This window comes from Castor canadensis, chromosome 9 (genome assembly GCF_047511655.1).
Source record: "Castor canadensis chromosome 9, mCasCan1.hap1v2, whole genome shotgun sequence".
Classification (NCBI taxonomy): Eukaryota; Metazoa; Chordata; class Mammalia; order Rodentia; family Castoridae; genus Castor; species Castor canadensis.
Window position 1 is genome coordinate 73819493 of NC_133394.1, and position 15040 is coordinate 73834532.

General features: G+C 33.1%; 1 protein-coding gene across 5 annotated transcripts in view; it reads left to right on the top strand.

Moving 5' to 3' along the window:
• The window catches only part of Fstl5 (follistatin like 5), a 749493-nt gene that overhangs the window by 481282 nt on the left and 253171 nt on the right, over nucleotides 1-15040 (top strand). For all 5 annotated transcript variants that reach the window (XM_074041710.1, XM_074041709.1, XM_074041711.1 and 2 more), the window contains one exon: nucleotides 6695-6861. In XM_074041710.1, coding sequence (XP_073897811.1) covers nucleotides 6695-6861 — 167 coding nt within the window. The remainder of the gene's footprint in view (nucleotides 1-6694; nucleotides 6862-15040) is intronic.

Sequence of the window (15040 nt, forward strand, 5' to 3'; positions counted from 1 at the left end):
AATTTATTGAGATTACCTTTTTTTACCAAAATTGGTAGAACTCACCAGTGAACTTCTGTGGGCATGGTAATATCTGTCCTAAGAGGAGACTAATTCATCTTTCAATTCCTTTAGTAGACATAGGGCTATTTAGATTTTCTATTTCTACTTATATGAGTTTTAGCAGATAAGGACTTTTAAGGAATTTGTTCTACTTTATCTAGGCTATAAAATTTGTGGGCATAGAGTTGTTCACATTATCATCTATTATCATTTAATACTATGAGATTTATAGTGGTGTACTCTTTTATATTTCTAATGTTAGTAATTTGTGTATATTTTCCATTAGTTTGATTTGGGACTACTGATATCATTTTTGTCAGAGAACCAACTTTTCATTTCATTAATTATTCCTACTGATTTCTTGTTTTCAATTTCATTGATTTCTGCTCTTATTATATTGATTTCCTCTATTTACTTTGGACTTAATTTGTTCTTCTTGCTTTAATTTCCTAAGGTGAAAGATTATGTTGATTTTTGATGTTTTGTATTTCTAATATGTATATTCAGTTCATACTTCTTTTTAGAATTCTTCTTCACAAAAAAATCCAGAGATAAGCTCTTCTCTCTTCTCTCCCATTGTGATCCGAGACCTGTGCTCCTTCTTCTTTCGCATTTTCTGTCCTTAATATTTAGAGAATATTCCTATGGTGATCACAAAATGAATATTGTAGATACATTTATTATTTCCTCACATGATAGCATACCAAATACAAAATAGTAAAAACAGAATCAGCATCTATTCACAGGATAGTTTTGGAGATTAAATGAATCAAATACCTAGAACATGCCTATTGTATATACTCCATAAATGTTCAAAATTATTTCCTTTTACCCATGTTCTACCTACATTGCTTGAAAAGAGATTATAAAATTGAAATAATATACTGTAATATATATCTTTACATATACACAATGCAATTTATTATTCCAACCTATATACTTACAATGTTAAAATTATTCAGCTCTTTGCATCTTTAAAGCTTTCTAAATTGTAAAGTTAAAATTAAGTTGACTACTTTGAGTGACCACCCAATTTTCTCTGTGGGGTACCACTTTTGTTAGGTGAAGTTTCAAATGGAAACTATTTTGCATAAAAAAAGAATTATTTTCCAAGTTGTTATTGTCATACATATCACTGGATGAATAGACTAATGCTTTACTTATTTAAGTTTAGAATTCAACTATGTATAATTCAATTGAATGAAATTGAATGGAAAAGTTGAATGGTAGTCATACTGTATTTGTAAAACTATGGAAGAAATTTTCAAAATCATGAATTAAAAGGAAAGAAAATGAGAGTTGCTATGGTTAATGCGTAAAATTGCTTGAAGTAATACCAAAATATAGTCCTGTCTATATCATATTGTTCTTACTGAACAACTATAAGAAGAATAAAAAAGTCTTTTCAATTCCATCAATTCTACAGGAAGAAATTACCTTTTTTCTTTAGGTAGTAAACACTTCTCATTATACTTATTACAAGGCCTCGTTAATACTTCAAAACTTATGGCAGAAATAATTTCATTGTTAATTGCATCTTCAGAAACTTTCTTGCTACCAGCTCCTTTTCTTCAGGATAAATTTGAGATTCATTTATGTTACTCCTTTAGGGCTCCACTCTCTATTTTGGTCTCCTTTCTACTTGTCCCTGGTCATAATAAATGTATCTTGAAACGCTATATATTACTGCTTTTGATATATTTTCAACACATCTGAACACTCTGACTATTCCATGTCATAACTCCAAGCTTCTGCAAAACATACAGCTAACTTGACCCCTAAAAACCAGGCTGAACAAGTAGGTTGGCCTAGAGAGGACTTCATTATATTAATGGAGAAAGTTTGTATATGAATTATACTCTTGTTCAAGGTATTTAGGAGCTATGTTTCTTCATATTCTTCCCAGTACTTATTATCACTATATTTTTAAATTTATGCCAGTCTAAAGCACTTTGACTGAAATTTCATCTCCTTGATTGTATACATTATAATTTTTGTATAGTATTGTTAGCTTATGGATCAGCTAATTCATGTAGCATTTGTTCAAATCTTTTGTTGATTGTTCTATTGAGTATTTTTTTTATATTTTTAAATTTATGCCAGTCTAAAGCACTTTGACTGAAATTTCATCTCCTTGATTGTATACATTATAATTTTTGTATAGTATTGTTAGCTTATGGATCAGCTAATTCATGTAGCATTTGTTCAAATCTTTTGTTGATTGTTCTATTGAGTATTTTTTTTATTCATCCATAGCATATCTTGATTTATTCTGCATATGAAATCTTTGTTAGTTTTGTGTGTGGCAAGTGTGTTTTCCTGCTTTGTGACTCTTGTCTTGGATTCAATATCTTTAGATGAATAGTTGTGGTAAATTATAATGTGGTCAAACTTATCAATTGTTTTTTTTTTTTTTATGGTGAGTTTTCTTTTTTTTTTTTAATTTTATTTAAGAAATATTTCCCTAACCCAAGATTATGAAAATAATACTCAATATCACAAATCCTTGAAATATCAATTTAGTGCTATTCTTTATATTATTAATACACTTTCTTTGTTTTCCTTTCCTTCTTGCATCTTTGAGCTTCCATCTATGACCATTTCCCTTCTATTTGATAAATACCCTTCAGAATTTATGGTAAGACACAATTTCTGGGGATGTTCTTCCTTCCTCTCCTCTTCTCTTCCTCTCTTTTCCTTCCATCCCTCCCTTCCTTCCTTTGTTCTTTCCTTGCATCCTTCTCTCCTTCCTCTCATCCTTCTTTCTTACTTTGCTTTCATCTTTCCCTCTTTACTTCCTATCTTTCCTTCCTTTTTACAAAAAGAGATTTATTATATTTTAGTTTTATATGTATATACAAAATCCTGAGATTATATTGATTTTGTGCCTTCACTTTAAAGAAACCATCCCAGTATATTTTCGTTTGTGTTTTTGCTGAAGAAATGTTATCTGTTGAACTCTTCTTAGTATAGGGTTTCTGTATTTTTATTTGTATGATTTCACAATTTCTTCTTGTCTGATTTTCTTCAGTTTCATGTTGAGGGTGTGTGCGTAGACTTGTCCAGTCTCTCTGTTGAGGGTGCATGCATGGACTTGTCCCATTTTTTATTTGCTTTACTTGAGGTTTGGTGAGCTTCTTTAATCTACTGATTGGTGTCTCCTAGATTTATGGAAAACTCTCAGCTATTATTTATTTAAAAATATTGTCTCTGCCCCATTTTCTCTATTTTTTCATCCTGGCATTCCACATTAACATAATTTCATTAGCATCATCTGTTTTACAAACCTTTATCTTTCTGATCTTCATTTTGTAAAATTTCTTTTCATCTCTTTCAGTTTACTAATTCTCCATTTTGCTATGTCTAATCTGACTTTAGGTACATCTATTTACCAATGAAAGTGTTACTCTGGGTGCAATTTCACCTCTTAGCTCCACCCAGGGTTTAGGCTGTCAAATTTCTCATTAGCTTGTTATGTCTCTAATCGCTTAAGAATATGTTACCTGTATTAAATCCAAGAGTGCTTATTACATTACTCTTAATTTGCTTTGTTTTACTTTCACAATATAAAAAATAATAAAAGCATATAATATTTTACTGATAACATTTGATCTAAAAATTTTAATCATCATACCATAATAAATTAGTGTATGTCTTAGTCTGTCTAAATCAGGTAATCGCTAACATTCTTGACAAAGAATCATCAGAGTTCCCCAATTAGTTTAAGACATTATCATTGAATGATCAAAATTCTCTCATAAGAATAATTAATTTATTGCAGCTAGGATTCCTAAGTGCTTTTTTTTTTATGATACATTTCTTTTTTTTAATTTCCTTTATTCATATGTGCATACAATGATTGGGTCACTTTTTATGATATATTTCTGACTTATCCTATTATTATCTGCTTATAATTGATGTCTTTTGCTGGAGTAAAGTAAGAAGTATGTGTTACATGGAGATATTACTGATTAAATTTCTTCTATGCCTCATCTCTATAATGGAAATTAGCAATATAATCACAGCAATAAGATTATGAGACTAGTCTTAAATAAATTAAAATATTCAACATAAGTCCATACTTATGAACTTGAAAACATGTAGATATTTAAAATAATATAATTCTGGTTACGATGAGCTTTTTCCTTATGATTTAAAAAAAATAAGCAAACGTTACTAAAGTTACTCTCTTTTAACTTGAGCGTAATTCACAAACATTCATAATATTTTAATCTCTTTTTGTACTATGTTAAAAACACAGTAGAGTTACTATTATTATATTTTAAGTTCAAATAAAAACTTCACAAATAATTACCAGTCCTGATCTAAGTTGTACTAAATTAATTGTACTTGTATTTTGACTTTAGATCCTCCTGGAGAAAATTTCCATTTTTTATTTCTTTGAAAGGAAATTTTTAACATTCCCCTAAGCCAAGTAGTGAAATTGAGAAAACGTAGAAAAGAATTCAAAGAACCTGTTTTACATCATTTTCAATTTTAGGAGGAGCTTATATGTAGAAGCGGCATTAGTTGTCTTCTTAACCTGAGATCAGAAGGAGCCATGAACACTTGTCCCTTGAATACTGAGGGGTGTCCAGTGAGACAGGAAATCCACAGGTCAATGGGGTACAAAGTTGTTCCAAAGCATTCAGTACTGCCTTTCATACTACCCTATACATCTTCATAAGGGTATCAGATGACTCTGATACATATATACGTGTACATATGTGTGTGTATGTGTGTTTATTTATGTATTTACTTTGAGACAGAGTCTCACTATGTATCCTAGTCAGGCTTTGGACTTGTGATCCTCCTGCCTCAGCCTCCTAAGTGCTGAAATTATAGACATGCACCACCACAACTGGTCCAAATTACTCTAGACATCATGTTAGACATGATTTTACTTAACATTACATCTTAGAGACAAACAACTTATAGTAGTAGATCCTAAAATGAGTTTTAAATCAGGTTGTTAACACATTTCTATACCTGATGACCATTCATAAAGAAATTAGAAATTCGTACATCTTTATATCATCATTTGATTCACTATTAAAGTATTCTTAATGAAATTAATAGTAAAATGTTCAACATTTTTAACTTAATGAAATAAATCTTTGGTTGTTAATAACTGTCAAAGACTATCAAAAACATGATGGTCTTATAGTTAAAAAAATCTTTCTGATAAATTTATTCAAGGGAAGGTTCATTTGATTCTGGGTTTCACTGGTTATGCTTAAACAATTGGTTTTGCAAATATAGCTCTATAAAGTATAGCAGGAAAGAGGTAAAATCTACAGTATGAAATGTACAGAAAAAGCCAAAAGATATTTTCAAAATGCATATAATCATTTAATAATACATATTACTAGAGTTTTAAAAATAATTTTAAAGTACAATATTCAATTTCAATAAAATCTATTAATTGAATAGTTATGAAGTGTATAAAATTTACTTGATTAGCAGCAGTCTTTTTCATGAAGAGAAAGACAGAATTAAGAATAAAAGAAAAAGAAGGTAGAATGGTGTAAAAGGAGAGAATCTATGGGGAAGATCGCAGCTATGGTTTGAGAGTTCATTGATTCCGAATTAGAAGACCTTGTCTCCACTCAGCTCCCCATGAAGTGTCATCAATTATAACAATAGAATAAAAGGTGATTATTTAGCCTGCAGGTCAACATACAAATTAGAATGGTCATTTGTGATATTTCTAACCTGCTGAAGGCTGAGCAAAATCAAAATGCAAGACTCATTCCCAGTTTGGAAAAATGAGTCTGTGAACATCAGCTGGAAACCAAAGGGCAGGACTCACATGGAGTCAGAAATGGAAGACATTACCCCAGTTGTCTCTCATGATGATTGGCAATGACATAGCTGTTAATTCTCACAGCTGTTAAGGATTATCTGAAAACAGAAGGAAAGCTGGATTCTGACTTCAGATAATGAGTTCATGTTCAGCATAGTGAACGTTTATGTATATGTGCTTGTGTGTCTATCTGTGTGTCTGTGTGTGTGTTAGTTTACTACATGATATTTAGCTATGAAATTTAAGGACAAAGAAGTGACTGGATGGACTGTACAACACTGAGAGAGACAACTGGCAAGAATTTCATTAATTGCTATTTGGTTGATGAACTTCAGTTTTTTTCTTTTCCTCTTTCAACTTCCCAAATAAATCTTATTTCTTTAGAGTTAAATTGTTTCCCAGCATAATGATGCATTTTACCCATTTAGAGGTGCTAGTATTCTCTGAAGCTAGCTGGCAATGATCTCACTTCACCTACGGTATAAATCTATCAGTGAACAAACAACATCATTTTTATTTGAATGCTGATGACACACTACATGTTGATTTGGCAGTTAAATAAATTATCTCTCTTTTGGGTGCAATCTGCCAGGCTTATTATAACTCTACTTCTGATACTCATTTAATGTTTAATAGTCTTTGCCTCGTGAGGATGCTTGTCAGTCAATTAAATTGAAATGTCACTCTGACCTTTTATTGGAAACAATTAACTCTTTCTTCATTTCATCACAGTCCTTTTCTCTTTTATTCAAATAAAAAGCCCAAATCACTGGCATTCAAAACTTTATACTAATTAACGTTACAAAACTACATTCTCATCAAAACATTGTCACTTTATCTCTGCAGAAGTGATCCAGTTGATTCTGCCTGAAGATCAGAGAATTAGCATTACTGCAACAACTGTGGGACAAAGTGCTGTTCTGAGCTGTGCTGTCCAGGGAGCCTTAAGGCCCCCCATCATCTGGAAGAGGAACAATATTATTCTAAATAATTTAGATTTGGAAGATATCAATGTGAGTACATAAAAAGAGATGTTATATAATGTGTATATCTCATATGGTATACTTTGTGAAGTCTGTTCTGGAATAAGTAATGAATATTGGGTAGAGTAGAAGAGATTATTGGAACTTTGTATATCTGTCTTATTGACTGGGAGGTACACTATAGATCATTTGTAATTATTCAATCATTTATATTGGTGTGCTAAGCAGATTATGTGGCAATCTGCTTTATTCTTTCAACTTACCAAACAAATCTTAGTGAACAACATTTTGGTACAAACATTTATAAAGATTATCTAGTTTAAAAATATACTCTTACTCTAGTAAGTCCACATCTAGGAATTATTCCTATAAATGTACTTGTGTGAATTCAAGTACGTAGGTATGAAATTGCTAATCTTCACAGGTTGCAACAATAAAAAACTAGAATACCATCTGTTGGAAACGTGATAGCTACATGAGTATGTATATGTCTGCACATTAGAATTGTGTATAGCTATTAAGAATCAGGGAGGATGATTTAGATATCCTGGTATGAAAATATGGTATTTATAATGGTTTATATGAACATATATTCTATATATTACAGAATGATTCTATTCATCTAAATATATATTGCTAATTCATAGAAAATTTCTAGGCCTATTCTATTAATGGTCTCACAGAATGAAATAATTCTAAGGATAAGGATGAGTCTGCTTTCTAGCGTAGAATACAAACTTATATCAAGAGACATGTTTTTGCACTTTTTGCCTTGCTAACATATGCATATATTAATTTTTAATAAAAAATCTTCTTTAATGCTATCATGGTATGTTTACTTATTAATAGTGTCCTTATACTTATGGAATACCTCAGAAGGACACACAATGTGTATCTAGCATAGCATGGCTTTCAATGACAAAATTACTTTCATGAGACTATAATACTCCGATTGACCCATCTGGGGTTCTGTGTTCACTGTATCAACATAACCCTTCCAACTCATAAAGAGCAATCTGTGCTGTTGTTGAACAAAGACTAGGTGATTTTCTAACAAATGAGTAAACAAAAGTTCAGAAACTTTTGTGTACTAGTCATGGTTAATCATCTCTGGGAATCACATTAATTTATTAAAGGTCTTACTGTCATGTTTTCTGCAACTACTAACCATTAAATCTTATGAAATCATTGAGCTGGAGCACTCATCTGTTCATCAGAAACCTAACATTAGCCAGGTATGATGGAATACACCTGGAATCTGAGCTACTTGGGAGGCAGAGGCAGGAGAATCACCAGTTCAAGGCCAGCCTGGGCAAAGATACCAAGACTGCTTCAAATACAATAAAAAGTGCTAGGGCATGGTGAGAGATAGAGCCCTTATCCAACACATGGAAGGGTCTCGTTTCCATCCTGAGGGCCGCAAAGAAGTTAACTTCCTTCTAGAATAGGTGAAAGTCCTATACTTACAGGAAATTCATAGAATTGAAGTGGGGCATTCCTTGCCTTGTTGATTTTGGCGTTTTGGGTTTCTTTGTATCTTTTTCATCATTACTCAAAAGGCCATCACCTTTCTATTTATTTTTTCATGCTTCATAAAGAACTCCTAAAACAGTGCCCCAAGAATCAATCTGAAATTTCAAAATCTTATTTGTTACATCTTCCTGAGGTTCTTGTTTGATATCCTAGAATGTATCAAAAATAAGAAGCCACTCTAATTTTTGTTATTTTTATTTTGATGAAAATTTTCTAAATTTTGATGGTACTAGGGTTTGAACTCAGGGCCTTATCTTCTGCTTCAATCCTCAAGCCACACTCCAAACTTTGAAGTTTTCTACATTTGGTTACATATGAGAGTTTTCCTCAAAAAATATATAGGGAATATGCATAGTATTTTAATATTACAAGAACATTGTGCTTTTCATTTATATCTTTTCGATTTTTAAATATGTACATTACATAGAATTCAATATATTTAACTATTCTATACTTATATTCTAATTATAAACAATTACAATGATATATGTGTATTTTAATATAGATGTATTTTCAAAGCATTGTTACCTCATAGTTTTTATCTACTCACTACCATTTCTAAGTGCAGAAAAACTGTGTGAATGAGTACATTTTAAGCCCCCTTCTAGGCATTACATGGATGATCTCATATTATACCACATTATCTCCTTGCCTCATTATCTTACTAGCCCTATCAGGAAATCTTCACATTTACATGTGTGGCAATTCATGGCAGCAGACATGTTTAGTTGTTTATGCAGGCTTGTTGAGCTAACAAGTGGTACTAAGGGCTAGACTTTTTACATGCCTGACTGACTCAAGAGCTTAACCACTGTGGGTAAGTGAGATGCTCTACAGTTTTCTGCTGCCCTTAGGACATCAAATCACAAATGATTCTGGCTCCTACAAATGGATAGTTTGCTGTTATATGTGGGACTGATTGAAATTCAGCTGATATTCGAAGCCTTTCATTTTGCTTGTCTTTATTTTTGTATCAGATGAATAAAGTCTACCACAGAGCTATTGGAGTCTGTGTAACTGGTTTGTGAGCTGGGCTGCAAACTTCTACTGTCTGGTTTGTAATTAACTTCCTATCACTTAAGAGTGAAATGACCTCAAGCAGGTTATTAGAAATCTCTGTCTCAGCTTTTTCTATAAAGTGAAGATAATAATAGAATTCACTTATTTTGGATGAGAATCACTAAGATAAGTAATTTTTTTTTTTACATTTAGCTATCATGAAGAATCTTTTCATATTTTTGTAATGCACTGTATATTATATGCCTGCTTATACTATTTTCATGAAAATAAGTTTGCTTTAAAAATAATCCAAATTTGTGAGGGCTATATGGATCTTTCTTTTTTCCCTTGGTGCCTTGGTTACTTAAATGATGTAATCATGTTTGTCAAAGATTCTCTACCAAATTCTTCTTCTTAAATATATTTTGTATCCAACACAAAGAATAGTAAAACACACACTATTAATATAATACTACTAGCAAAGCTGCCAATATGAAATTTTGATCCTTTCTTTTTCTTTTATTGTTGTACTGAGGGGACACTGTGACATTTACACAAGTTCTTTTTTTTATTATTCTTTTTTTCTATATATTCATATATGCATACATTGTTTGGGTCATTTCTACCCCAACCCCCCCATCCTTTCCCTCTCACCCCCACCCCCCCTTGCTTCCAGGCAGGACCTGTTCTGGCCTTTTCTCCAATATTGTTGAAGAGAAGACATAAGCAACAATAAGAATGACAGCTTTTTGCTAGTTGAGATAAGGATAGCTATACAGAGAGATTCCTAGCACTGCTTCCATGCACAAGTGTGTTACAATCCAAACTGACTCATCTCTACCTGACCTTTACACTAGTTTCTAATCACCTTCCCGTATTGACCTCTGTCACTTTAAGGTTTCTGTATTAGCTTCTCTGCAGTGGGGAAATCAAACACTTTCATGTTTTGGGTTTCCTGCCTATCCCCATTCCCCCAGTATGTACTCTCCCCTTAGCGTGTGACCCAAGTCCAACAACATTGCTGCATTTGCCCTAGATCTAAAGTCTGCATGTGAGGGAGAACATACAATTTTTGGCCTTCTGAGCCTGGCTAACCTTGCTCAGAATGACGTTGTCCAGTTCCATCCATTTACTTGCGAATGATAAGATTTCATTCTTCTTCATGGCTAAGTAAAATTCCATTGTATAAGTACCACATTTTCTTAATTCATTCATCAGTAGTGGGGCATCTTGGCTGTTTCTTGAGCTGCATTCCTTGGGTATGTCTCTAGGAGTGGGGTTGCTGGATCATATGGCAGATCTATATTTAGTTTTTTAAAAGCTTCCATATTATTTTCCAGAGTGGTTACACTAGCTTGCATTCCTACCCACAGTGTATGAGGGTTACTTTTTTCCCACATCCTCACCAACATTTGTTGGCAGTGGTGTTTTTGATGATGGCTATTCTAACAGGGAGGAGGTGGAATCAGTGTGGTTTTGATTTGCATTTCCTTTATGGCTAGAAATGGTGAGCATTTTTTCATGCGTTTTTTTTTGCCATTTGAATTTCTTCTTTTGAGAAAGTTCAGTTGCCCTTTTCGTTATTGGTTCATTGATTTTGGGAAAGCTTAGTTTTTGAGCTCCTTATATATTCTGGTTATCAGTTCTTTGTCTGATGTATAGCTGGCAAATATTTTCCCCCACTCTGTGGGTGGTCTCTTCAGTTTAGAGACCATTTCTTTTGTTGTGCAGAAGCTTTTTAATTTTATGAAGTCCCATTTGTCCATATTTCTCTTAGTTGCTGGGCTTCTGGGGTTCTATTGAGGAAATCTTTGCCTATACCTATTGCTTCCAGAGTATTCCCTGCTCTTTCCTGTACTAACTTCAGAGTTTCGGGTCTGATATTAAGGTCCTTGATCCATTTTGAGTTGATACTAGTATAGGTGATAAACATGGATCTATTTGCAGGCAGATAACCACTTTTCCTAGCAACATTTGTTGAAGTGGCTGTCTTTTCTCCATCATATGTCTTTGGCTCCTTTGTCAAAAATAAGGTGGGGATAGCTGTGTGGATTCATATCTGGGAACTTTGTTCTGTTCCACTGGTCTTCATATCTGTTTTTGTGCCTGTACTGTGCTGTTTTTATTGCTATTGCTTTGTAATATAGTTTGATTGGATATTGTGATACCTCTAGCATTGCTCTTTTTGCTGAATATTGCCTTGGCTATTTGCAGTCTCTGTTATTTCCAAAAGAAGTTTAAGGTAGATTTTTCAATCTCTGTATAGAATATCATGGGGATTTTGATGGGAGTTGCATTAAACATGTAGGTTGATTTTGGTAGTATAGCCATTTTTACTATGTTGATTCTACTGATCCATGAACACAGGAAATCTTTCCATCTTCTGTAGTCTTCCTCAATCTCTTTCTTCAGGGGTTTGTAGTTCTCCTTGTAGAGGTATTTGATTTTTTTTTTTTTTGAGGCTATTGTAAATGGAATTGTTTCATATATTCTTTCTCAGTTTGTTTATTGTTGGTGTATAGAAAAGCTAATGATTTTTGTAAGTTGATTTTGTATCCTGCCACTTTGCTGTAGCTGTTTATGGTGTCTAGGACACAGATATAGGATCATGTCATCTGCAAATAGGGATATTTTTGATAGTTTCTTTACTATTTGTATTCCTTTTCTTCTTCTTCTTCTTGCCTAGTTGCTCTGGCTAGGAAATCCAGGACTATGTTGAACAGCAGTGGGGATAGTGGGTACCTTGTCTCGTTCCTGATTTTAGGGGAAATGGTTTCAGTTTTTCACCATTAAGTAGGATGTTGGCTGTAGGTTTGCCATATATAGCCTTTATAATGTTGAGGTACTTTCCTTTTATTCTTTGTTTTCTTAGAGCTTTTATCATGAAGTAGTGTTGGATGTATCAAAGGCTTTTTCTGCATCTATTGAGATGATCAAGTGGTTTTTGTCTTTGCTTCTATTAATGTGCTATAATACATTCATAGATTTACATATATTGACCCACTCCTGCATCCCTGGGATGAAGCCAACTTGGTCGTGGTGAATGATCTTTCTGATATGTTCTTGGATTCAGTTTGCCATTATTTTGTTGAGGATTTTTGCATTGATGTTCATTAAGGAGATTGGCTTATAATTTTTTTTGGATGTGTCTTTGTCTGATTTTGGGATGAGTGTAATACTGGCTTCATAAAATAAGTTAGGCAGAGTTCCTTTCCTTTCTATTTCATGGAAAAGTTTAAGGAGAGTTGATATTAGTTCTTCTTTAAAGGTCTGAGAGAATTTAGCTGAGAATCCATCAGGTCCTGGACATTTTTTGAGGGGGAATCTCTTTTTTGCTGCTTCAATTTCATTTTGAGTTATATATCTATTCAGGTAATTAATATCCTCTTGGTTCAACTTTGGATGGTCATAAGAATCTAGAAATTTGTCCTTTTCTTCAAGATTTTCAAATTTTTTGGAATATAGTTTCTCAAAGTAGTCTTTGATGATTCCTTGGATTTCCATGGTGTTTGCTGATTTGTATGTTTTTCTGTCTTCATTGTAGTCAGGTTTGCCAAGGGTTGGTCAATTTTGTTTATTTTTTCAAAGAACCAGATTTTTGTTTCGTTGATTCATTGTATGTTTTTTTTGTTTGTTTGTTTCTATTTCATTAGTTTCAGCACTTATTTTTATTATTTCTCTCCTTCTATTTGTTTTGGGTTTTGCTTATTCATATTTTTCTAGGAGTTTGAGGTGTAGTATTAGATCATTGATTTGAGATCTTTCTGTCCTTTTAATATATATGAAGTCATGGCTATAAATTTTCCTCTTACACCTGCCTATGTGGTGTCCCATAGGCTCTGGTAGGTATGTTTTCATTTTCATTGACTTCCAGGAAACTTTTAATCTTCTCTTTTATTTCATCAATGACCCTCTGCTCATTGAGCAATGTTTTGTTCAGCTTCCAATTGTTTGCATGTTTTCTACTGTTATTGTTGTTGCTTGTTTTCTACTGTTATTGTTGTTGTTGAGTTCTAGTGTCAATACATTGTGATCAGATAGAATGCATGGGATTATTTCTATTTTCTTATATTTTCTGAGGCTTGCTTTGTGCCCTACTATGTGATCAGTTTTGGAGAAAGTTCCAGGAACTTCTGAGAAGCATGTATATTGTGCAGAAATTGGATGAAATATTCTGTAGGCATCAGCTAGGTCCATTTGTTCTATGGTGTGATTTATTTCTAGAATTTCTTTATTGATTTTTTTGTTTGGATGACCTATCTATTGGTGCTGGGGTGGGGTATTAAATTCTCTAAATACCACTGTGCTGGAGACTATATGTGCTTTTATGTCCATCAGAGTGTGTTTGATGAAATTGGGTGCACTGATGTTGGGTGCATATAGGTTGTTAATTGTTATTTCTTTTTGGTGTATTTCCCCTTTTATTGTTATGAAGTATCCTTCTTTATCTCATTTGATCAATGTAAGTTTGAAGTCTACTTGGTCTGACATAAGTATTGCTACCCCTGCCTGTTTTTGGGGGCAATTGATTTGGTAAATATTCTTCCAGCCTTTCACCCTAAGCCAGTGTTTGTTTCTGTCAATGAGATGGGATTCCTGTAAACAACAGATTGTTGGATCTTCCTTTTTAATCCACTTTGCCAAACAGTGTCTTTTGATGGGAGAATTAAGCCATTAACATTCAGTGTTAATATTGATAGGTATGTGGTGATTCCTGTCATTTAGTTGTTTTTGTTGTTTAAGGGTTTGATTGTGTGTAGCTGAATCAGTGTTACTCTTTGCTTTCTTGCATTTTTTTTCTCCTGTGGTTTGGTTTTGCCTACACTTTCATGGTTTTGTTTGTTTTCATTTTCTGTGTGCAGAATTCCTTGGAAAAACTTTTGTAGTGGTGGCTTGGTGGTCATATATTCTTTTAGTTTCTGCTTATCGTGGAAGACTTTTATTGCTCTGTCTATTTTGAATGATAGTTTTGCTGGGTAGAGTATCTTAGGATTGAAGTTGTTTTCATTCAGTGCCTGGAATACCTTCTTGCTTTTAAGGTTTCCATGGAGAAATCTGCTGTGATTTTGATGGGTTTACCTTTATATGTTATTTGTTTTTTCTCTCTTACAGACTTTAATATTCTTTCTCTATTCTCTGTGCTTGTTGTTTTAATGGTAGTATGTCATGGGTAGTTCTATTTTGGTCAAGTCTGTTGGTGTCTTGGAGGCTTCCTGTATCTGAATGGGCATAGTTTTCTCTAGATTTGGGAAACTTTATTCCCAAAATTTTGTTATTATTTTGTTTAATATATTGCAAATCCCTTTTGCTTGCACCTTTCCTCCTTCTTCAATGCCCATGATTCTCAGGTGTGATCTTTTGAGGAGTCAGTGAGTTCTTGCATATTCCTTTCACAGGTCTTGAGTTGTTCTACTAATAGCTCTTCAGTTTTTCCTTTAACTTCCATTTTATCTTCAAGTTTTGAGATTCTGTCTTCTGCTTGTTCTAGACTGCTGGAGTGGCCTTCCATTGTGTTTTATATTTCTGTTTCATTCTTTTTTCTGAGGTTTTCTTTGACATGGGTCATTACCTCTTTAATATTGTCTATTTTCATCTTTAATACATTTATCTCTCTATAGTGTTCTTCACTTTGGTGTTGATTTAGGGCTCCTATGAGTTCATTTATTTGTTTCTGTGT